The sequence below is a fragment of the Penicillium canariense genome, assembly GCF_028826845.1.
Source record: "Penicillium canariense strain IBT 26290 chromosome Unknown utg000003l_segment0_segment0, whole genome shotgun sequence".
Classification (NCBI taxonomy): domain Eukaryota; kingdom Fungi; phylum Ascomycota; class Eurotiomycetes; order Eurotiales; family Aspergillaceae; genus Penicillium; species Penicillium canariense.
The window spans coordinates 6,217-30,695 of NW_026622730.1; the positions used below are offsets into that span (position 1 = coordinate 6,217).

The 24,479-nt window shown below is 39.0% G+C and overlaps 3 protein-coding genes across 3 annotated transcripts; 2 read left to right on the forward strand and 1 right to left on the reverse strand.

The window, feature by feature from the left end:
• Positions 1-15,853: 15,853 nt before the first annotated feature.
• N7482_004866 (uncharacterized protein) lies at positions 15,854-18,653 on the forward strand (the record flags this gene model as incomplete). Its single annotated transcript, XM_056686991.1, has 2 exons — positions 15,854-18,049; positions 18,105-18,653. 2 exons carry the CDS (start codon positions 15,854-15,856, stop codon positions 18,651-18,653), a joined length of 2,745 nt encoding a protein of 914 aa, XP_056542546.1.
• Positions 18,654-20,126: 1,473 nt separating this feature from the next.
• Positions 20,127-21,931, reverse strand: N7482_004867 (putative MFS transporter; the record flags this gene model as incomplete). The annotated part of the gene is made up of 6 exons (XM_056686992.1): positions 20,127-20,286; positions 20,339-20,806; positions 20,873-21,287; positions 21,346-21,631; positions 21,686-21,711; positions 21,769-21,931. 6 exons carry the CDS (start codon positions 21,929-21,931, stop codon positions 20,127-20,129), a joined length of 1,518 nt encoding a protein of 505 aa, XP_056542547.1.
• A 1,103-nt stretch (positions 21,932-23,034) lies between these two features.
• Positions 23,035-24,036, forward strand: N7482_004868 (NAD(P)-dependent alcohol dehydrogenase; the record flags this gene model as incomplete). Its single annotated transcript, XM_056686993.1, has 1 exon — positions 23,035-24,036. One exon carries the CDS (start codon positions 23,035-23,037, stop codon positions 24,034-24,036), a length of 1,002 nt encoding a protein of 333 aa, XP_056542548.1.
• Between the last annotated feature and the right edge of the window lie 443 nt (positions 24,037-24,479).

Genomic DNA, 24,479 nt, shown 5'->3' on the forward strand with positions numbered 1-24,479 from the left:
CTAGTTAACTCGTTCTATTTATCTGTTAGTTTAAGGATAGTATACGGTAGAGAGTCTATACTTAATACCGATCTAATCTGTAAGTAATTACTATATATTAGATATAAAGAGTTTGTCTCTATCCGAGGTAATCTTACTCGGTATTCTATAGTTAGCGAATATATATCTAAGTAGTAGGTTAGCTATTATTTACGCGTTAATAGTTTCGGTTATTAGGATTATATATACGTATTTAGTTAGTCGATCTACGACTACTATAATTATATCGTTTCCTTCTAAGATAGGTAATTTCGTAATAAAATCTATAGTAATCTACTCCTATAGTTAGGTCGGTATTTCTACTACCTATAGCTCTCTGTATAGTATATATCGAGTCGACTTATTTCGTTAATATAAATCGTATTACTAGATATATTTTTTAACTTTTCTGTATATCGCTAGGATATAGTAGTTCTATATAATTTTCTCGATTATTTTTTCGATTCCTAAATATCCTTATATTAGTTCGTCGTAATATAATTAGATAATCTTAGTCTGTAAGTTTCTAGGAACGTATACTAGGCTATAAATATAGACTAAGCTATTTCTAGTTAGCGTAGTGTTATTACCTAAAATCTTTTATATTAATTTATCGTTAGTTATAGCTTCTCGAATCTTCTATAGCTATTCGTTATCTTATACTTCGCTAGTTACTACGAGGATTTAGTAGTTATAGATAATATATCCCTTATCGTTCGTAGTTAAGATAGTAGGTACTACTTTTTTAGTCCTAAGTTTATAGTCGGGTCGTCGACTTAGTACGTCTGCGACTACGTTTTCTATTCCCTTATAGTGTACTATCTTAAAGTTATACTAGGCTAGGGTTTCTACCTATCTAGCTTATTATTATATAAGTTTTTTCGTTATTATAAAGTATATAAGGTTATAGTAATCTATTTATACGATTACGGTATATTTCGCTCCTTCTAGGTACGCTCTCTAGGTTTAGAATACTAATACTATAGCTAATAATTCCTTATCGTAGATATCGTAATTAAGCTCTACTAGGATTATTTTCCGAGACTAAAAGGCGATAGGTCTAAGCTTACCGTCTTCTCCTAGTTATATAAGCTATACGCCGAGCGCGAAGTCTAATACGTCGGTTTCTATAATAATTAGTACGTCGTAGTTAAAGATTATAAGAATTACCTCTCCTATTTTCTTATTATATATTTCTTTAAGTGCTATAAACGACTTTTCCGCTTTATCGTCCTATTTAAATAGTACTCCCTTTTTAGTAAATCGGTAGAGTCCGGCTATATATTATAAGTATTTCGGAACGAGCTTTCGGTAGTAATTAGCTAATCCGAGGAAGCTCTGAACGTCCTTAACGTATATCGGAGTTAGCTATTTAAGAATACTCTTAACCTTGTCTTATTCTATCCCTAACCCGTCTAGGCTAATAGTATATCCGAGGAAACTCGTTTCCTAAATATAGAACTTATATTTCTTGAGTTTAAGTATAACTTTTACCTCCCTTAGCTTCTATAGTACTTTTTTATTATATTTAAGGTATTCTTCCTTAGTTTTAGAGAATACGAGGATATCGTCTAGGTATACGATAACGAACTCGTCGAGATATTCTTCTAATATAGTAAAGATAAAGCGTTAGAATAATATAGGTACGTTAGTAAGTCCGAAGGGTATAACGGTATATTTATAGTAACCGAACTTAGTCCTAAATACCGTTTTCTATTCGTCTCCTACTTTAATTTAGAGTTAGTTATATATATTAGTAATATCGTATTTACTAAAATATTTCGCTCTTTAAATAATATCTTATATCTCGCTAATTAGTAGTAACGGATGTCGGTCTTTAATTATAATATTATTAAGTTATCGATAATTAACGTATATCCGAAGTTCTCCTCTTTTCTTAGGTATAAATAGGATTAGGTATCTTACCGATGATTTCGATTTTCTAATATTTCCTTTTTTAAGGTTATCCCTAATATATTCTTATAGTATTACTAATTCTTTTTACGATAGTAGATAAATTAGTATAAACTTTAGTTCCTCGCTTTTCTTAATTTTAATCTTATAGTCGAACGGACTATATTCTAGTAGCTTACCGTCTAGTAGTAGCGTAAATATATCCTAGAATTCGATATATTCTTCGGGGATCTCGTATTCTCCTTCTAGCGCTCCCGTAGCGTAAAAGGACGTTTCTTCGTCGCTAACGAGAATATATTCTTTAAGTTCCTTATTAGTTATATCCGGTTATTATTCGGTTATTACGATATCTCTAACGTCGGTTATTTCTTAGTTAGGCCTACTTCTAGGCCGAAAACTCCTCTTAAGTTCGCCTTCGTAAGGGTTCTCCTAAGTATCTACTTCCTTTTCGCTAGGTCTCTTCAGCGCTTTTCGTATCTTATCTCCGGTCTATATCTCGCTAGTTTATCGATAGTCGTATCTATTAAATAATATACGTCCTTGTTGCTAATTAATAGCTAGATTATACTTCCTTAGCTAGGGTACTCCGAGTACTATATCGTATTCTCCGAGGCTCGTAATATCGAAGTTAATTACCTCGAAGTAGTCTCCGATAACTACTAGTAATAGTCTACTCTTATACGTAATCCCTAGTCCTAGGCTCTCTCCGTTAAGTCCGATAATAGGTTAAGGTCGTAGTTTTTCTACGCCTTAGATCTTATAGCGGTATTTATACCGTAGGCTTATAAAGTTTCCTGCTACCCCTAAATCGAGTATTACTTTAGTTAATCGGAACGCGATATTAGTAGTGATTTTTATATATACGCCCTACGTAGTAGCTGCGAGATATTATAGTTTAGTGTTTATTCTCCTATCTCTATACTAGAGTCCTATATATTCTAAGCTCTAATTTAGTTTCTTTTCTCGTCGTAGCAGCTTTAGTTCTAGACTGTTTTCGACTTTTCCTGCTATATATATTACGTATCCTTCGTCGTAGTATCCTATTATAGATCTAAGTCGGTAGTTAGGGTATTATACGTATCCTTAGTATATATACTTATCCTACTAGTATAGACAGAGTCCGTCCTCGATCTTTACTTTTAACTAGTATAGTTCGTATAACTAATTAGTGATTTCGAGGGCTTTATCGATTATCTAACTATCGTTTCTTTCCTTATTTTGAAATAAGTTTTGGAGTTTATTCTGTAGTCGTTTAATATCCGTAATAATATTAGCTTTCTAGGGTTTTTCTTAAGGCTATTTAGTCGTATCCGTCCCTAAGAGCTAAGGTAGAGTCTCTAGGATCTCTAGGTTTCCTAGAATCTCGATTAGTATTTTTAGGATCCCTACGCCCTACTCCTAGTACTTATCGGATAGTTCCTAGGAGTTAATAGTGTTCCCGGGACCGTACTAGGTCTACCCTTAGCTCTCGATGTTTTCCTAGTCTATCTCGGGGAAATTCTCCGTTGCGTACTCTGCGCTGTTATTTAGGCCGTAGTATTCGATATCGTCCGTAAAGGTATCCGTAGTTTTACCCTTTATAGTGTTCCTTATAACCTCTGCTCAGTCGTCGTAGGCGTATTCGGCCTCTTCTAGGCTTAGTTCCTATTCTTTAGGTCCCTTAGTAGCTCGTAGCTATTATAGTCGGACCTTGCTGTCCTGAGTAGCCCTTAGCTGTTATAGCTTTACGTTATTACGTCCGTTATCTCGCTTATGCGCCTATAGCTTTACGATATTACGTTTATTACACTTACGCACCCGATGTCCTAGCTTCCTACACTTAAAGTATAGGTTATTATCCTTCCGCCGTTTTTCTTCTTCGGTCGGGAGTCTCGCTATATTAAGCTCTATTAGTCGTAGTCCGTAGGGGTCGCTATATAACTCCCTCAGCTAGTTTCGTCGTTGTCCTCGCCTATCTTCGTAGCGGCGGTATTAGTGTAGTACCGTCCCTCGGTTACCTCCTTATCGCTGCTCCCGTCGCTAGAGTTTACGTTTATAAAGTCGATTATCGAATTTGACCGCGAGTTTAATTATCTTATAAAGTTCTTCCGGTCGGTTAATCCTTATAAGTTCGTCCTTAACGTCTTCCTTAAGTCCTCGTTTAAAGAGCTAAATATAGGTATCGTCGTCGAAGTCAAGGTGCGAAATAATCTATTAGAATTCGGCGGCGTATATACTAGCTAATCTAGTCTATCGTAGCTAATTAAGTCGTCTCTCCGCTATTCTTACGGTATTAATATTACTAAAGGTTTATTCTAATTTTTTCTTAAAAGTTTTATAGGATATGAAGATTTCTTTAGTAACGTCTCCCTAATCCCCTAGGGGTTTGTTGTTAAATTCCCGGATATAAGGCTTAAACTATTCGAACGCCTATCCGTAGAGGTAGGTAGAAGCGTAGATCACTCTATTAGCTTCTTCTATATAATTAATTAAGCGGAGCTATATATCTATTTAAGTTAAGAAGGAACGAAGCTTAGTTTATTTACTATAGTAAAACTTAGGTTTCGGTAGTTTGACTGTAGCCGGCGTACGGGTATTACTTACCTATACGAGCTGTTCTTGTAACTAGGATATCATCTCTATAAGTTACGTATTAGTAGGTGTAGCGTTCGATCTGCTCGAAACGTTACTTAAAGTGCTATTATTACCTACTATAATAACTATACTCTACGGTTTAAAGATAGGGCGATTAATGTATTACGCGGTGCCGACTGGTTACTGTGAGTTAGAGCGTTCGGGTTATACTTGCCTAGTTCTAACTGCGGATTCTAAGAGTATCTCGTAACCGTACTGTTACTATACTTAGCCTTACGTCGGGTTCGGGTCCTGTTAAGTATCTTACAGAACGTACTAGAGGTACGCGCTAAGTAGGTCAGTCACTGAGTGTTACTACGAAGTGAGCTCCCCTACTTATAGGTTAGGTTATCTTAAAGGTGAACTGTAAAGTAGAGTACTAAAGGTAGTAACTAAGTAACAATGTGTAATTAATCGCGAAGAACTAAATATATAATGCTAACGAGTGTCCTTATATATCCAGTCCTTCGTGATAGTATAGGTGGTAGATGGTAGAGTGGTAGATAAGTCTTGGCACGATCTACCCGTATACTAATCTACCCTTCTACTACTGGAGGTCACGTACAGTTTTACCAGTACCTGGCACTTAGGGCGTAATCCAATCTCCTTTTGGTATGTTTTGATAGTTTTTATATTAGCTTTATATATATTTTTCTTTAACTTTACACTAGCTTCACCTAGCGTTTGGCTAGGTTTGAATCTATTATATATATCAAACTTTGTTAGCAGTTTTTTGATATAGTCTCTTTGGTCTATATATATTTCTTTTAATATATAGTTAATTTTGATATTATTACCTAGAAAAGTTGATAATTTCCTAACTTCTTCTAGTTTGATATGTTTATTGGCTTTTGTAGCAATTTCTCTTATATATTTAATATCAGAATATATAAATAATATATCATCAACATACACTATTAATATAGCCTTAGTTTGATGATTTATGAATATACCTTCATCATGTAGTAATATATCAAACCCTAGGGCTTTAGCTATAGTAGCAAAATATTAGTACCATAGCCTAGGGCTTTATTTTAGGCTATATAGTGCCTTTTTTAGGTAGCAGCACTTATTTTTATATTTTTTATCACTATATAGCCCTTTTAGCAATATAGTATATATATTAGCATCAATATCTGTATAGACAAACGTATTTTTAACATTATATTGTATAATATACTAGCCTTTATTAACTGCTATAATAAGTAGTATATACCAAGTTTCTGTGCGTATAGTAGTAGAGAAAGTCTCTAGAAAATCAATACCAAGCTTTTAGTAAAATCCCTATATAACCTATCTAGCTTTATATCTTATAGTTTAATTCTTATCTGTTATATAGTTATTTTTGATTATTTATGTTTTATATATAGGTTTTTTCTTAAAGACCTACCGGCCTTTAATTAGTATAATACCGTTAGGGATATCAATAATATTATAGGTGTTTTGATTTAATAGTTCTTTGTTTTTATCTAGATAGGCCTTATACTATTGCTCTTTTTCATTTGATCGCATAGCTTGTTCAAAAGAGGCTGGTTCTTCTATAGTTATAGAGGATAGTATATAATCTATAGTATTTTTCATATAGATATTTTTAATATAGTTTAGTAGTATAGTATCCTCTATACTATATATATAGTGTTTTTCGATATTATATTGATCTTTTGATATATTATATTGATTATTAGGTCTATATAGGGGTATTTGGACCTTAATTCTATATATAGGTGATGCATCAATCAATTTTTGGTTATTTAGTTCCTTTTAGTTATTTTGATTAGTTTGATTAGTATCTTTAGTTATTTGACTATAGTTATCTTCCTTAGTTACCCTTATAGGGTTAGGTTTAGGGTATAATGGTTTTAAGCCTATATCTAATAGGCTTATAGGCTTAGCTATAGGCTTAGCTATATTTATTTAGTCTTGTAGGAATTTTCCTTCTAGAATTATAGCATCTCTTGACTATATAGTTCTTTTTAGCTTTATATTATATAGCTTATAGTATTTTTAATCACTATAGCCTACTAATATAGCTATATTCTTGCGTAGAGCAAGTTTTTCTATATATTTATTTATATAGTAGTAGGCCAAAGAACCCTATATTTTTATATAGTCAATTTTAGGTATTTTACCCTAGTATATTTTATATAGTGTTTTATAGCTAATAGCTTTGTGTAGTGTTCTATTATATATATATATAGCCGCTAGCAGGGCTTCCCCCCAAAGCTTTTGGTTAGATTGTGAATATATTACTAAGCATCGTAGCTTATTAAGTAATATAAGGTTTATCCTTTCAATTAGCCTATTAGGCTCTTTAGTATATATAGGTGATTTTAAATAAAATATACCATATCTTCTTAGTGATATAGAGAATCTATCATTTATATATTCTGTACTATTATCAGTGAAAAATTCTTTAATAGTAGTCTTAGTCTGATTTTCTAATAGATTTTTATAGTCTTTAAAGCTTTAGTAAGCTTGATCCTTTGATTTTAGCAATATAGTATATAGATATCTAGATTTTTTATCTAGAAAGCTTATATAGTATATATAGCCATCAAAGGTCTTAGGACTAATAGGCCCGCCAATATCGCTATAAATTCTTTCGCCTATATCAAAATCTATCTGATTTGATAATCTTTTCTTAATAGATCTATCATACTTAGATAGTAGGTATATTTTATATATATTATTAATATAGTTTGATATATCTTCTATTAATATATCAATATTTGATTAATCTAATATTTTCTTTAATAGTATTAAGCCTATATAGCCTAGGCGTTTATGCCATATTTTTATAGAGGATATTTTATCAGATCTTATAGCTAAGATAGCTTCTGATCGATCTTTTCCTTTTAGGCAGATGATATTAATAGTAGTCTTATATAGGTTATCTTTCTTATAGCCTATAAAGGTCATTTTCTTTTGGTTATTTTTAGTATAGTATATATATACTTTATCTTTAGTGAATAAAGATAGAGTATTATCTAGACGATTTATACTGAGTATATTAATACCCAGTTCTAGTATAAATAGGACATTTCGGATGATATAGATATAATTAGTATTCGTCCGTACTATAACATCACTAATATATCTAACTTTAATAGATTTAGCTTTTCCCTATAGAACTATTTTATTTATAGTTATATAGCTATAGAAATATTATAATTTAGATATAGTATAGATAGTAGTAGTAGTGTTAATAATCAAATCAACTTTTAGTAGATAGTGGCCTTTTTTAATAGAGTTTTAGATATCTCTCTCTTTAATATCATATCTATTATGCTTTATATCATCTGATATAGCTATATTAGTATATATTTCTTCTTGATATATAGGGATATTTACCTCTGTTAGGTTATCTATTAGATCAAAACCACCTATATCGATATAAATATCGTTAAGGTTTATTTGATTATTAGGCGAGAAGGTATTAATATTGATATCTTTATTAATATTAATATCTTTATTGATATTAATATCTTTATTGATATTAATATCTTTGTTAATATTAATATCTTTAGTATAAGATAGTGTATTAATATCTTCGGTATTATCAGATTTCTGGCTAGAAACTTCTGATTTCATTATAGCCAGAAACTGATTGGATTTTTTCTAGTTATTTTGGGTATTTTTAGTGTTTTTTGTGTTTCGATTATTCTTATTGATTTTATTCTAGTTGTTTAGTCCGTTTAACCTATTTAAATTATTTGATTGCACCTTCTACCTAGCTGGGCGTTTATCGGTATAAAGAAACTAGCAATTTTTAACAAGATAGCCTATTTTCTTGTAGTTACTACAGAAACGGCTATTTAACGTTTAGTGCTGTCGTTTAAATCGATTCGATATATTATATATCTTCTCGTTCGATATTTTTCCGCAAGCCTTATCAATCAGGCTAGCGAAAAGTGTATTAATAGTGTAGGCCTTTAGATCTTATCGAAGCGATTAAATGATATTCTGTATAAATCCTTGATAGTCTTCGTTAAGGCTGTTTAAAACCTATATAATTATAGCCTATTCTAGTAATATCAGATCTTTTGATGTAAGATTATCTAATAGAAGTTTAACCTTATTTAGATATTCTTCTATTGTATTAAAATTAACTAATAAAGTATTGAAGAATTCTCTAAACGTTAGATATTTAGTTATAAAACCCTTGGGGTTATATAGAGTTTCGAGGGTTTGCTAGGCCCTATATATATTTTCTTTATATTTAATAAATAGAAGAGGTCTTTTAGCGTAGAAAAGTTTAATATAGGCTAATGTTTTCTGGTTATTTTTAGCTAGTGATAGTTTCTCTTCTAAGATAGGATCAACTAGATTATCTTTAATTAATACTGATTTCATCTGAAGAGACTATTCGATATAGTTCTCACTACCAGTAAGTTTTTCGATTAATATTTTTCTAAAAGAAGATATATTGATAATATATATCAAAATATAGACGATATTTGATATTTTTAATAATATATATTAAGATATTAAATATCTTGATAATATATAGTAAGATATAAAATATCTTGATGATTTTTGGTAGAATGATTCGGGCTTATAACCTCTGAGCAAACCAGAGGGTACGATAGGAAGGAAGATAAAAATAGATAGAAAACAGTAGAAAATAGAGATAAAATATATAAAAAATATAGGTAAAGTTCAAAAGAATAGTAGAAGAAAGTTAGTAAGAAAGCTTAATGATGTCTAATAATTAGCCAGGGATTTAGCCTATATTTATAGCTAAGTCTTACTAAGATATTATTATATATTATATATTAATCTAGTAGGTAGTATCATACCCGTTACATCAGATTATATGATATTAGTTATATTCAGGCTAGCTAGATGCGTTTGGCTGCATCCATCTAGATGCATTCATTTATCTAGTAGTATATAGCTACATTTGTCTAGCTGTATAGTTATATAGTATTTTTGGTATTTTAGGTATATTTGACAATACAGAGGGGCGGTGTATATAGCCGCTTTTTTAGGCAGAACTTTTATAGGCCCTATTAAGATCCCTATTGTAGGCCCTATATTGAGAGCCCTATTGTAGGCCCTATTAGTAGGCCCTATATCTTATACTCCCCTATCCGAATTTACTAGTACCTTAACGTAAGATTAATCTTTAATAGGACCCTAGTAGTATCTACCTAATCTAAAAACTCCTAGATACGTAGTAATAGGTACCCGTTCTTAGCTATTAGTTTATTTAAAGCCCTATAATCTATATATATACGCTAACCGTTATTAGGCTTCTTTATAAAGATAATAGGGAAGCCCTATACGCTTACTAATAGGCGGATTAAGCCTTTTTAAAGTAGGCTTTCGATCTATTATATCTATTCCTAGAGCTTTTTATCCGATATAGGGTATAAGTTAATATTAACTAGTCGTATATCTCTAGTATTAATATTATAGGCGATAATACGCTTAGGCGGGAGTATCTTAGGGAGTTTATCTTTAAAGATATACTTAAACTTATATACAATCTTCTAGATATACCTATTCCTATAATCTAGTACTAATACCGGTACCTTATCTGTTTTCTCCTCTTTTAATACCTTTAGGACTAAAAAGATAGCCTCGGTACTCTTCTTCCGTACCGCCTATAGAACTTATTTCGCTCTTATTAAGTTTAGATAACTATTATCTACTTCTAAGGTATTCTAGCGGTTAATTAGCGTAATTACGTAGGTTTACTTATAATCGCGTAATTTTATCTTCGAAGTTACCTAGTTAATCTTAGGATTTTAGATAGTAAAGAAATCTTTACCGAGGATAAATTTATAGTTAGGAAGATCTAGAATCTATACTATTAGATATCCCTACTATAAACCTATAGTAACTAGTAGGCGGATAGATATATTAGTAGCTAAATAGCTACTATTAGGTATCCGTACTCTTAACTTATCTATTTACTAGTAGATTAGTCCTAGGCCCGAAAACCTCTTTATAACGTCTATTAAGATAAAGATATATAATATACTATAGTCTAGAAGAGCCTATACTACTATATTTCTACCGATAGCTCCTAATACTATCTTATAAAATAATAATAAATCCTCTATAGTAAAAAGGGAAGCTTTAATTCTAGGCCTAATAGGGCCGAACTTATATACTAAGGCGTTTAAGTTAGCCTAATTAGCTTACTCCGGATCTAATAGGTCCTAATCTAGTAGTTTAGGTACTACCGAAGCTTTCTTTATATAGCTAACTACTACTTCGAGAGTAATCGGCCTCTTTAGTTTTTCGAGTCCCTAGGTATTAGTAGGTTCTAGTCCCTTTTTAACTTATTAGTTTTAGGATTAGGGTATTTACGCTTAAAATAACCCTTTTTACCGTAAGCGAAGTATTTAGTATTATTCGATTTCGATCTTTTCTTATCCTTCTGCTAGGATTATTCTTAGCAAGCAGTAAGGCTGCGTAGGAAGTTATATTAGGATAGTTAATATAGGTAGGTGTGATATAATAAAGATACTTAGAAGGGGAAGAAAAGATATAAAGGAAGCTTAGTTCAATTATTATTTGGCTAGGGATTTGATGGATATTTATATCTGATTCTGGTTGCCACTGGTTGTCACCAGTTGCATAGTATTGGTTGCTATTGTATGGTTATGATATAGCTTATGATATCGTTATGATATAGGTGGCTGCTATGTAGTAGCTTATGATATCGTTATGATATAGGTAGCTGCTATGTAGTAGCAGGAGGTAAATTCATGATAAGATTTCTGGCCGAGATATCTGGCCGAGATATCTAGCCGAGATATCTAGCCGTTTTGACCACATCAAATATATCTTATAGGTAGGCCCTTGTAGGCCCTATATCTTAGAATACTCTTCTCGCGTAACTCGTTTTTAAGACGTACTAGATAGTCGGTATCCCCGAATTAGGACTTAGTAACGGAGAAGTTTCTATTAGTAGTCTTACTTAATTTAAGGTTATAATTAGGGAAGCGGACTTATATCGGCTAATATTTCTATTTTATAGGGACCATCGATTTATATTAGAGAAAATAACCTAAGAAGCCTAGTTAGTGTTCGATAGGTCCTTTAATTTCCTATTAGAGTATAAAGGGCCTTACTTATAAATAGTAGTCGCGAAAGTGAGGGTAGTTATATAGATGATTTACGTTTACCTTCCCGCATCTCAGCCTACGTAGTCGAACTTATCTATAGTAAAATACATCACTCCCTCAGTACCTAGGTTATTACCGTATAACCTATTCTAGATTCGTACTATATTTAGAATCCTCTAGTTCTATCAATATTACGGTAAGCTTTTAGGGTAAGAAAGTACTAATTCCAAAAATATATATATTTATCCAGGCCTAGATTCGCCTTCCTAAAAAAATAATTTAGTTATATAGTGGTCGGGTTATAGTAGAGTGCAAGCTCCTCGTAAAAAAGCCTATATAATATATCAGCCGGCATTAGTAGTAAAATAGATTAGATATATATATCGGCGGTAGTTCTCTTGAATATAGTTTTAATTCGAAATACAAACTTAAATATTAAATAAAAGGGACTATTATATAAGAATTTAGAGACGCGACCCCCTAACAGAAAGAGAATAAGGGGCCGTATTTTGTAATGAATATTATACTAAAAATATAGTACTAGTTTGTTATATCAACCTAGCTTTTAGCACAGCCACGGCTGCTTCGAATAGCTACTTATACTTATATTATTAGATTTCTACCCTAGTATCTCTATAATAAGTATATTTCAAGCTAATACCCGATGATCGTACCGATTAAATTAGGTCCGAATATCCAGCGACTTATCATCATCGATTGCTACCCAGCTGCTTTGATCGAATCTTTATGTTAAGGAAATTAGTTTTTCATCACATTGTCCTCATTGAATATCCTCTAAACCTATTTTCAATCACACTATATTTTACTAGTTACCTGGATTCCGGCCCTTGTTCTCAGTAGCAAAGCGAGTGCGGTAATCAATAGTTAGTAGTTAACTACAGTAGTTAGTTAACGTAATTCCCGGCCGACCTGGACACCCGGCCGTCCTGGACACCCCATCAAAAAACGCGTCTTCCTGACCACCCACATAATTCAACCACCTACCATGCTACCAAAACGCACTGAATCAGCGCAGAAATCGGCTAATCAAGAGGGCAAGGTGTTATTAGCCCTTGATGATATTAAAAATAGCCGCATTAACTCTCTCTGCGCTGTAGCGAAGCTATACGAAATACCACTCTCAACACTACATATACGCGCCTACGGCAAAACCTTACGCGTCGATAAACGCCTATCTGGCCATAAATTGACCCAATTGGAAGAAGATGCGCTTACTGAATGGATATTGTCTATAGATTCACGTAGAGCAGCGCCTAGGCCGTCTACTGTGCGAGAAATGGCTAATATTCTATTAGCTATGCGTAGTGACGACCCTCCGGCTATAGTAGGCAAGAATTAGCTATTAAGCTTTATTAACCGACGAGACGAGCTTCGTTTAACCTTCTTACGACGCTACGATTATAAATGCGCCTAAAACGAAGACCTAAAATTACTACGAGCGTAGTTTACGACCGTCTAACGTATTGTAGATGAGAATAGTATCTAACTAGGGGATATCTATAACTTTAACGAGACCGGCTTCGCTATAGGTCTTATATCTACATAACAGGTAGTTATAAGGGCTGAATATTATAGTCGGCGAGCGTTTTTATAACTAGGTAATCGTGAATAGGTTACTGCGGTCGAAGCAATAAGCGGTAATAGCTATTCGCTGCCGCCCTACGTAATATTTAAAGGCAAAAACTTCATCGCTTCTTAGTTCGACGAATAACTCCGTCTTCTAAAAGACTAGTATATCGAGGTCTCGCTAAACGGCTAGACAACCGACGAAATTAGCCTTCGTTAGCTATAAAAGCTCTTTATTCTAGCGACCGTAGCGTATATAAAAGGGGGATATCGGCTATTAATTCTTAATAGCTACGGTAGCTATCTTATACCTCGATTCGACTAAATCTACGCTAAAAACAATATAATACTACTTTATATGCCTCCGTATAGTTCGCATCTCTTACAACCGCTTAATATTAGGTGTTTTGCCCCTTTAAAACGCGTATACGGCCGCTTTATAAGCGATTTATCTCGCTAGTTATATAATACTATCGATAAATTCGACTTCCTTAATAATTACCCCCGGGCGCATAAGAAGGCCTTTTAACTATATATTATTCAAAGTGCTTTCGTAGCTACTAGTCTTGTTCTAATTAACCCTAAACGGGTACTTTTGAAGCTTAATATCTCACTAAAAATACCGTCACCACCGAATAGCCGGCTAACTACCAGCGATAGCTAAATCGGCCTAAAAACACCGAGGACTATCGTCTAAATAGAAAAATCAGCTTCGTTAATCAAAGATCTTTAGAAACAACGATCAAACAGCCCTCCAAGCCTAATACAAACTATTTTCGATTAGCTTATTAAGGGCCATTACGAAGCGCTTTATAATACAGCGCAATTTGCGCATAAAATCGCTAACCTACGCGTAGGTAATGAGAAAATGCGCTAGAAACGCATACGTTCGAATCGACAGATAGCTCACGACGGAGGCTTAACGGTTAAAGAGGGTCAACAGCTAGTTGCGCAGCTAAATCAGCTAGTTGAAGCTGATCAGGTCGTTTCGCATAAGCAGGCCGATGAGGCTATTCAACTAGCTCAGCCAGCAACCAGGGCTCCACCAAGGTGTAGTGGGTGTAGGGGAATTGGCCATAAGATCAATTAATGTAAAAATCGTCAGATATAGCTAAATTGATGCGTTTTGGTTGATATATTTTGATGCAAAAATTTCTAATGGGAGTGGGTGTCCAGGACGGCCGGGTGTCCAGGTCGGCCGGGAATTACGTTAGCTATCCATCTGTATTATTCAGCTAGCTACTAACCTGCTTTAGTTAGCTCCTTGGCAGATCTTTTCTTTTTCTACGCACATCGGTTAGCTTTCTACAATACACACTCTCTTAAACTACTGGCCTATACGTTACTGGGCGATACCTATATTCCTAAGTCCGACAGATATTCATTTAGATTATGCAGTAGTCTTATATATGTTAAACCATCGTGAGTTACGTAGTCAGGCAGCTTCATGTTTACACTTTTTTAACCCCTTTTCCCCTTTACGGGAACCTGAACCTACGGCGGGTTCGACCCTTAAACACCAAACCCGCAATGGGTATCGGGTTCGGGCATAGGTCGAAAGGGGTTCTATCAAAGTCTTCATATCACCGAGTAAGCTATCTATGCCCTTGCCCGCCGGACTGGACTCCAGGAGATAGCCCAACGTCACTAGCTTGCCCATCTATGTTCGGGTTCAAACTCAGCTCACACGAGACAGCCAAGGACTATCTAACCAGCCATTTCCATATCTTACGGCTTATCCCGGACTCTCTCTTTATCATAGCATCGCGGAGAACCGACGGGAGGCCTGTATGAAGCTTTAGGCTTAAGCAAGCCAAAGCTAGCTGATAGCGCGATAAGTAGGCGCAAAGTGCTTTGTAGGTCGCTTCACAGGTGGGTAACGCTCAACCGAGCACGTACGCGTACCGTAGCGCCGCTTTGGCCTTTGACTTGCACTAAGCTTCAAAGCCTTAGAAGAATGTCTTGTAGTTATCTGATAAGGTTTAACTTGCCCCTCTTGACATAGCGGGAAAGAGAAACTGCCCACCACGCAATTCCTCGCAAGAACAAGGAGATAAGATAAGTCTTGCTAACGGCTTTCGGAAGGTGTTAAGCGATCTTTAGCCTTAGGGGTAGCGCCTATATATTAGCTCCAAGCTAGCGTGGACGGCACTTGAGTAGAGGGAAAACAAGCTTCCAAACGGCACATGGTCAAATTATTTTAGTGTGCTCGATGGCTCTTGGGGAAAAAAAGCCCGTTGATAGGCGACAGATTAATTTTCTCGTCACACTGCTTACGCCAAAGGGAATGGTGCTGGTTACAATCGTGAATGGCGCGCATGCACGATGGCCCTTGGAGGAAACGCCTCCTCGATTTTCTTATCACGCTCGTTGCGCCAAAGGAAATAGCGATGGTCGAAACCGTACTCGATGTGTGTGTATGATAGCCCAGCGGAGCTCCCATGGTAGGGCCTATAAATTGCCCATCTCAGCTGCACTTCACTAGCCTGCCTTTCCCTCTCTTTCCATGCGACTTCTGCCTTCCCTCAAGATATAATTACACCGGTAATTAAATCGGTGCAAATCTTTGCAGGGAAGTCAGCCATCAAGTTTATCCTCCGCTGGGCCCTTACTTTGCCACAGCCGAGGAAGCAGCCACCATGGCCTCCCTAAAACCTGACCACGTCAACATGGATGATGACTCGTCAGACGGGATCGTTGATGAGAAAAGTGCCGTGCCGTCCACTATACAAGATGTCGACGAAAAAGTGCACAATTTGGCCGAGAAACTGGTGGCCAATGGTGATGATATGGCACCGATTGACGACATCGAGTACGTGATGGACAAGATCAACACTTTGACTACCGAAGAGTGCAAAGATATCATCCAAAAGCTTCTCAAGTACCATGAGTACGACTATAACTTCTCCAACGCCTTGCGAGAGAAGCTTTCCTCCCTGATTGAGGGACCTTCTGAAGGGCAAGACGCTGAAGAATGGGAGCTACAGCTGAAGACTGAGGCTGCATTGAATCGCTTTTACTCCCCGTACCCTGAGGTGCGTGCCGTTGCTACGCCCACGGACGATCCCGACATTCCTTGCGAGACCATTCGCGCTCACTTGCTCGGCTACATGTGGGCTATTATTGCCCAATTCACCAATTCTTTGTTCAATTCCCGCTATCCGTCCATCACTCTAGGATCTTCTGTGGCACAAATCCTGCTCTATCCATGTGGTCTATTCCTTGCATGGGTTCTCCCGGACTGGGGGTTCATGATGGGCGGCAAGAGAGTTTCTCTCAATCCTGGTCCTTGGACGTACAAAGAACAGATGCTTGCCACCATCATCATCGATGTTGGTCTGACTTCTGCCTATTGCTTCTGGAACATCCAGACCCAGACCGTGTACTACCAGGACAAATGGCTTACCCCGGGCTACGGGATTCTCCTCTTGCTGTCAACCCAGCTCATGGGTCTTGGCTTTTCAGGTCTACTTCGCCGCTTTGTGGTCTACCCAATCGAATCCTTGTGGCCCAACATCCTGCCCACTTTGGCCTTGAACAGAGCGCTACTGGTCCCTGAGAAGAAGGAAGTAATTCACGGCTGGAGTATCTCGCGGTACAAATTTTTCTTCTTGTTCTTTTGCAGCATGTTTGTCTACTTCTGGTTCCCAGACTTCATTTTCCAAGCTCTGAGCTACTTCGGATGGATGACGTGGATCGCACCTAACCACTTCAACCTGAATATGATCACGGGCTCCATGACCGGCCTTGGGTTTAATCCCATCTCGTCATTCGATTGGAACGTGATCTCCGTGTTTTCATACCCGCTCACCTATCCGTTCTTCGCATACACCCAGCAGTTTCTGGGCACGCTTCTTGGTGGTTTCATCATCATCGCATTGTACTGGTCCAACACCAAATGGACAGCGTATCTCCCTCCGAACTCATCTGGCATCTTCGACAACACCGGTAACCCTTATAACATTACGAGGGTGATCAATGGCAATCAAGGAACTCTCAATGAAGAAGCCTACCAGGCGTACTCTCCTGCTTTCTACAGTGCGGGAAATCTGCTCATGTATAGCGCATTCTTCGCCTTCTACCCGCTTACGATGGTATTCATCGTCCTGGATTCTTGGCGACCACTTGTCAAGGCTTCTAAGTCGATGATGCGGGCTGCTATCTCATCCATTAGGGGCCTAATTATAGGCCTCAAGAATGCAACGAAGTCTCTTGCCAAGGGAAATGTGCGTGAGGCTGGTCGACACTTGTACAACATCTTGAATGACGACACCTCGATCTATGACGAGTTCGATGATCCATTCACCAAGCTGATGCGTAATTACCCTGAAGTACCTGACTGGTGGTTCTTGATCATTGCTCTGATCGCGTTCATCTTCACCATCATTATTGTGACTAACTGGCCTCAGCTCGGGGCACCTGTCTGGACGGTCTTTTTTGTGATTGGCCTCAATTTTGTGTTCCTGATCCCCATGTCGTACCTCTACGCAATCTCAGGAACGACGGAGGGGTTGAACGTCGTCACGGAGCTCGTCGTTGGATATGCTCTGCCTGGACACCCAGAAGCACTGATGTTCGTGAAGGCTTTCGGATACAACATTAACGGCCAAGCGGATAACTACATTTCTGACCAGAAGATGGGTTTCTATGCCAAGCTTCCTCCTCGAGCCATGTACCGTGGCCAAGTAATGAGCGCCATCATTACGGCCCTTGTCGCCTATGCAGTTGTGCAATTCGCTGATACTAAGATTCCGGGCATTTGTACTCCGGGCCAGCCTTCCAATTTCAACTGCGAGAACGGCTCACAAATTTACTTCTCAGCATCGGTCGTTTGGGTAAGATATCACCTGTACTGCCTTCAGGCGGATCAGAAAGCTAACATCACTGTAGGGCGCTATCGGTCCGAAAAGAATCTTCAATCAGATGTATCCAACCATGAAATACACATTCCTGCTAGGATTCCTCCTTGCGATCGTGTGGTGGGTTGTCAAGAGGTTTGGATCGCATTTCCGGGACGTGTGCAAGTCTGCATTGCCCGATGGTATTTTCAAGCCGATCAATGCGCTGATTTTCACACCAATTTCGTGGCTCAAGCACGTCCATCCATCGCTCATCTTCAACGGATTCTTGTGGTGGGCACCCATCAACCTCACTTATTTCGTGGGTGGTCTCTACTTCTCTGTTGCCTTCATGTTCTACCTTAGGAGGTACAAGACCGCATGGTGGGAAAAGTACAACTATGTCCTCGCGGCCGCACTCAATGGTGGTGTCGCATTCTCAGGCATCATAATCTTCTTCGCCGTGCAGTATCATCCGAAATTCATCAGCTGGTGGGGTAACAACGTGCTTGGAGCGACGATTGATGGTGGTCTTGGCCAGCAGGCTCTGATCCCTGACCTGCCTGCGAAGGGATACTTCGGCCCCGACTCGTGGTCCTAGGGGAGAGTAAGGACATGAATTGATATAGTCTCGTTTTTCAAGTTAATCCATGCTGTCACTGCTTTATTGGACTTTTAATTGTATTAAAGCACGGATTGAGCTAGTTAGTAGATTTCAATGACGAACTGATTTCATCTCCCAGCCCTTACAACTTAGAGTTGAATTGAATTGGTGAAACTAAAACCGAAGATTTCCAAATCTAACCAGGATCCCCACAATAAAACTTCACTGTGATTTCCAACCCTCAGCCTCGAGTCATGCGAAGGAATGCTGCCAGAAAGAGGGGCAACAATGGTGTCAATTCGGGCGCTAGGCCATCTACCAATCAGCCTACGCAGCCGATAGTTCAATAGGGCCAAACTTGCTAATGTAGTATTTTAGACACCTCAGGTTCAAAATATTGTGCTGGCTTTTTTTGAAAAGAAAAATATGAAAAAAAGGGCACATGACCTAAATCCTGGATCACAGCATCTGAATCCACACCTATTTTTCCTGCTTATTCCTAATCCCCCACATCACTAATATATGGCTGAATAAAATAAAATAAATATAGAGATAATGTAAGTGTAGAATAATGATACGTGGCACTTCATATAATTTAGCGATTTTATCCAATTTATATAAAAAGAAGAAATGGAGGGGTCGTGCATTTCTGCAGCCTAGTTGACTACTTATTTCCACACTGCCCCCAAGGGATGAGATGACGTTTGATTTTTTTTTTGCCGGATAAATCGAATCCAATAATTATCAAACATTATTCTCCATGTCCGCGGGTTTAATGAATTCTGTTTTATATGCTACATTTCAATGATTTTTTGGTGGTTCCAAAGTGCTCTGAATCACCTAAATATGCATTTAAAGCATACTTCAACTATACATTTTAAACAGAGGCTGTTGTTACCTAACTCCGCCACTACTAACCGCCCCTAGTACTAGTACTGTGACCGCTGCCGTGTACTCCTAGCACTGGACTTGTTAGTACCCCTGGCACTAGACTTCTTAAAAACCGGGTACTAGACGCCTTGGTACGGCGCTGCAGAGCTGCACCTTGCCGTCGCGGGGTTTCATCTTTATTTCCATCTCCTTATGCATCTGAGGCCTCATGTTCCGGTAACTACTTGCAGGGTAGAGGAACCGTCGCTCGGATAAGGAGGAACTAGTATAGTCAATTTGAAACAAAGACTGATTCTTAACGGACCAGGAAGATAGGGAAATATAGGACTTTTTATATTGGAGCACGGTTTATGAAACCCTAGTAAGATTGTAGTATTTCGCTATATAGTCGATATATAATATACTAAGGTATATCACATCGATAAAGTAGAATATAGATAATAAAAGAAGCGGTATATGCGGGAAGTATCAAAATGGCATGGAATTGGTAGAGCCTGAGAGAAATACATATTTCCAATGCAAGATGATGCTAGGAAAGCGAACAGAAACACTTCCCAACCAGTAATTTGCTCCATCAAGCTAGAGAGCGTATCGAAAGAAGGGGTTTTGCTTGTCAGTGAGGTCGTCAAAGGCAACCTTGTCCCGTTGCACTTGATCGAACTTCAGTGTATCCCGGGCCCTGTTTTCCCTCCATAAAACAATATATAACGATGTTGCCGCTGCGATCGTGATGCAGTAGCTATGACTTTGTTAGGGACATATCGAGTCTGGGAGAGATAACAAAAACTGACCAGATAATCATCCCAGTCCACAGCTCTGGATAATGCTGAGCTTTTGTGTTACTTTTAACAAGCTGTGGCCCAATGATGTTACCGACTGTATAAGCAACGAAGATGGTGGCGGCCATTACTGTTTTCTTAGTGGCTCCGGCAACGTTACTGGCACCGACCGTAATTATTAGGCTGACAACTGGGCCAAAAAAACCAGTCAGCGCATAGCCGATAACTGGAGTAGCAGGCTGGTATCCCCATTGCGATTTCCAAATCATCACACATCCAGCAATAACTGGAAGACAGCATATAATGAGCATCGGAATTCGCGTGTTGGGAACAACGGTGGGGATGTATCCACATAGGGGAATGAAGATCACACAAACAACGCCAACTGGAAATTGGAAGAGGATGGAGTCCAGGGTATTGTATCCAAAGGTAGAGACAATTAGAGGCCCAAAGCCAGAGATAGCGCCATTGATGGTATACCTATAAAGGTGAGTATGGATGCTGCAAATCTGATCTATGACTGTAGTGCGCTGAAGGAAAACTCACGCTGCGGCCATCATGATAGCTACGAGATAGATCTTAATGTCTGTGAGTGATTCTTTGATCTGCTCAACCTTGATTTTCTGGCATCGGACACCAGTTTGGCCTTTGCGCAACCGCTCCACAGCTACCATTCGCTCCTCAGGGCTCAAGAACCAGGCTGAGACTGGTGAATTCGGGAGTGTGCAGCACCAGAGGCCAAACAAGAATGTCAAAGCGCCGGCAAGAATGTAGATATACTGCCATCTGGCCAGAGAACCGGACGTAATTTGTCCAAAGCCATAATTCAGAGCACCGCCGATAATGGTGAACCAGCCAGTGCCCGAAAACCACCAAGCCTGCCGAAGGGCTTGCTCCTCTTGCGTATAGTAGCCGCTAACGATGGCTACGAAACTAGTCGGAATCACGCTCTCAATAACGCCTGCAACATCGTCAGATAAATGCTCAAGCTCAACCGGCAATATTGAAGAGGTATATACCGAGGAAGAACCGCTGTACAAATAGTCCTCGCCAGGATGTGACACCAGCGGTGGCCGCACAGACAATGGCCCATAGGAGAACGACAGGGCCAAGTACATGCCGGGTATTAAACTTCTGCAGGATGAATGTCATTGGATAAAGCCCAGCCAGCATTCCAAAATAGAAGAGAGACGTCGCCCAACTGAGACGCGATGTATCGACTGACGGCGGAGATGTCGAATAGTCAACTACTATCAGTGACAAGTCGGTCGTCATGCCGAAGAGCGAGGCACTACCAAGTATCGCCTGGTGAGACGTTAAAATTTAATTCAGGTTGAAAACCATCAGGTTTGAGTTTACCTTGTCATAATAGACCATGCCGTAACCTGAATCGACATTTGATCAGACCAGGGCATATCCTGAGAATCGATCGGTTCACTTACCTATCAACATGGCAGGCATAAAATACCAGTCGATTTTTCGCAGCACTTTTTTAGCGACCAGAGGGTCGATCTCTTGGGCCATATCGCTGACTACCGCTAATGCTGCATCCTTCTCGGAGACATGCGTGGTGTCATTGGCAGTGCCAACTCCGTGCTGAAACATTTTCTCGCGGTTTGCAGCCCCGAAAGGCTAGATAGAAACAGAGTAAAAATGATTCAAATAACCCGGAGGGGTTCGTAAAAAAAAATAACAAACACAAATTGACTTTTCGAGACCTTCCTGATTAGGCCATCCGATATCGCGGTATTCACCGCTAAAAGCTCTGGGCAGAATCGGACCACTGTCCGCCGCGCGGGCGGTGGCTGTTCGATCTTCCTCGAGGAATCAGTGACGTCGGAGAGGGTATGATAGCAGTGCGCAGGATGGTAGATCAGGGCTTGTTGTAGGATATGTTACTGACTATTTGATAATTGGTTGAATCTACCTTTAGTTCGGTTTCTGCGACACTGTGGTCTGTCTGATGGGTTAAAGGATCCAACTTTCCCGTATAATAAAAAGGATGATGGGGGAGACTGAGGGGATCGATTGATGGATCCTGGTATTCAATATTCACAATAACAATACCTGACGCCAGCCAGAAAAATCAAGATTGGTTTTAATTTAGATTTCTGCTTTGTTTACGAAAGTATTTATGATTCTGCATGCTCGGCATTTTGTCTCCAGAACGGCGGATATCGCTGTTAGTTCAGATCCAATTTTGACACCCTCGATTCAGCATGGGGCTGTGGGTGTCAGGGTAAGGCTGTTAGCTGCCACTGTATGATCTCACACTTCGGAACATTCACAATTTCGGCCTGTGCTACGAATTTCCCCTTCCCTTCCTAAAATCCACGCGACTGCTAAAAATGCGACCTCTATATATTTATAATGGCTGGTTCTGAGTATTTCTGATCGAAGTTTCATGCCTGGTAGAAAATCAGGATCAAAAAGTGATGATATCAGCAGTGCAGCTAGAGCCGCCCTGGCCGACGAAATTGCATCACAGGTTCATTTGCTCCACATAGAAACTTTATTTGCAAGCAACTGCAGCTCGATGGAGGGGCAGTTTGCAGCATTCGTATCCCTTCTGTGTTAGGTGACGTAGTAGCCGATCAGTCAGCTTTTAAAAGCAGATGGCGTCGCCGTTGCTTCTGAGCTAGAGTCGCAATTGAACAAGTGTCTTCCGAAGTTAATATACTCGTCTTGATTCTATCAATATTAATATCATGCCGATCGAGTTCACAGTGTTCAAGGGGTCCCAGGACGGATCTATTCGGCAAGAAAAGTCCCAGCGCGGCGACCTTGAGCGCGACGACGTACTCATTCGCATCACTCACTCTGGTGTTTGCTTCACTGATGTCCACTATCGACATGCCGACATGGCACTTGGTCACGAAGGCACTGGTGTAGTGGAAAAGACGGGACCTGACGCCAAAACTTTGAAGAAGGGTGACCGTGTGGGTTGGGGGTATGAGCACGATTGCTGTGGTCACTGCCGCCAGTGCCTGACAGGCTGGGAGACTCTGTGCGCGGTGCGCAAAATGTACGCTTTCGCAGACCTTGATCAGGGGTCATTTGGTACTCATGCCGTGTGGCGTGAAGCATTCCTGTTCAAAGTTCCCGATACCATGAAGAACGAGGATGCGGGTCCCCTGATGTGCGGCGGATCCACTGTTTTCAACGCGCTCTATGCCGCACAAGTCCGTCCCACAGCTCGTGTGGGAATTGTTGGAGTTGGAGGATTGGGCCACTTGGCGATTCAGTTCGCCGCCCAGATGGGGTGCCAAGTGGTCGTGTTCTCTGGTACCGACAGCAAGAAAGAAGAGGCAATGAGGTTGGGCGCGACCGAGTTCTATGCGACCAAGGGCGCGAATGAGCTGAAGCTCGAGAAGCCCATCGACAACCTGATTGTGACCACCAGCAGTCAGCCGGACTGGCAGCTTTATTTGAACGTGATGGCACCGAATGGTGTAATCTCCCCACTATCCGTCGACTCAAACGACCTGAAGATTCCGTACATGCCACTTCTGCTGAATGGTCTCCGGATACAGGGTGGGATTGTCTCGGCAAGACAAGTTCACCGGGACATGCTTGAATTTGCTGCCATTCATAATATCAAGCCTGTCAAAATGACATTCCCGATGACTTTGGAAGGAGTCAAGGAGAGTCTCAAGACTCTGGAGGAAGGCAAGATGCGGTACCGTGGTGTGCTGGTGGCAGAAAATTAAAGGAGAGTCGTTTGAGGATTTGGAGGTAAAAGTGGGCAAACTGTCGTATATAGTGGCACCATCGACATGGGGCAAATCTCACAAGTTATAGCAATGATTAGTAGGCCTTTTGATCTCTATCACTCTTCGATTTGAAACTGTGCACGCGAACAAAGCAGTCAGCTTGGCTGTACCTACTAGCCTACCTTCAGAGTTTAGTGGCATTCCGTATGCAGGGAAGGGGGCTGGGGGTGCTAGGTTTAAATCTGGAGTTACTAGACCAGTGATGTCAAATTGAGGACCTTCTTAGATAGTCGATTTGGGCCGACCTATGGCCCACATGGTACGGTAGAGGAGATATGATTCACGTGGCGGCTCGTACACAGCGTGATCTTATTAATGAACATAGTATGGGGTTTGCTCAATCAATGCGTGTCATTTGATGTATTCAGGCTGGCGTTAAA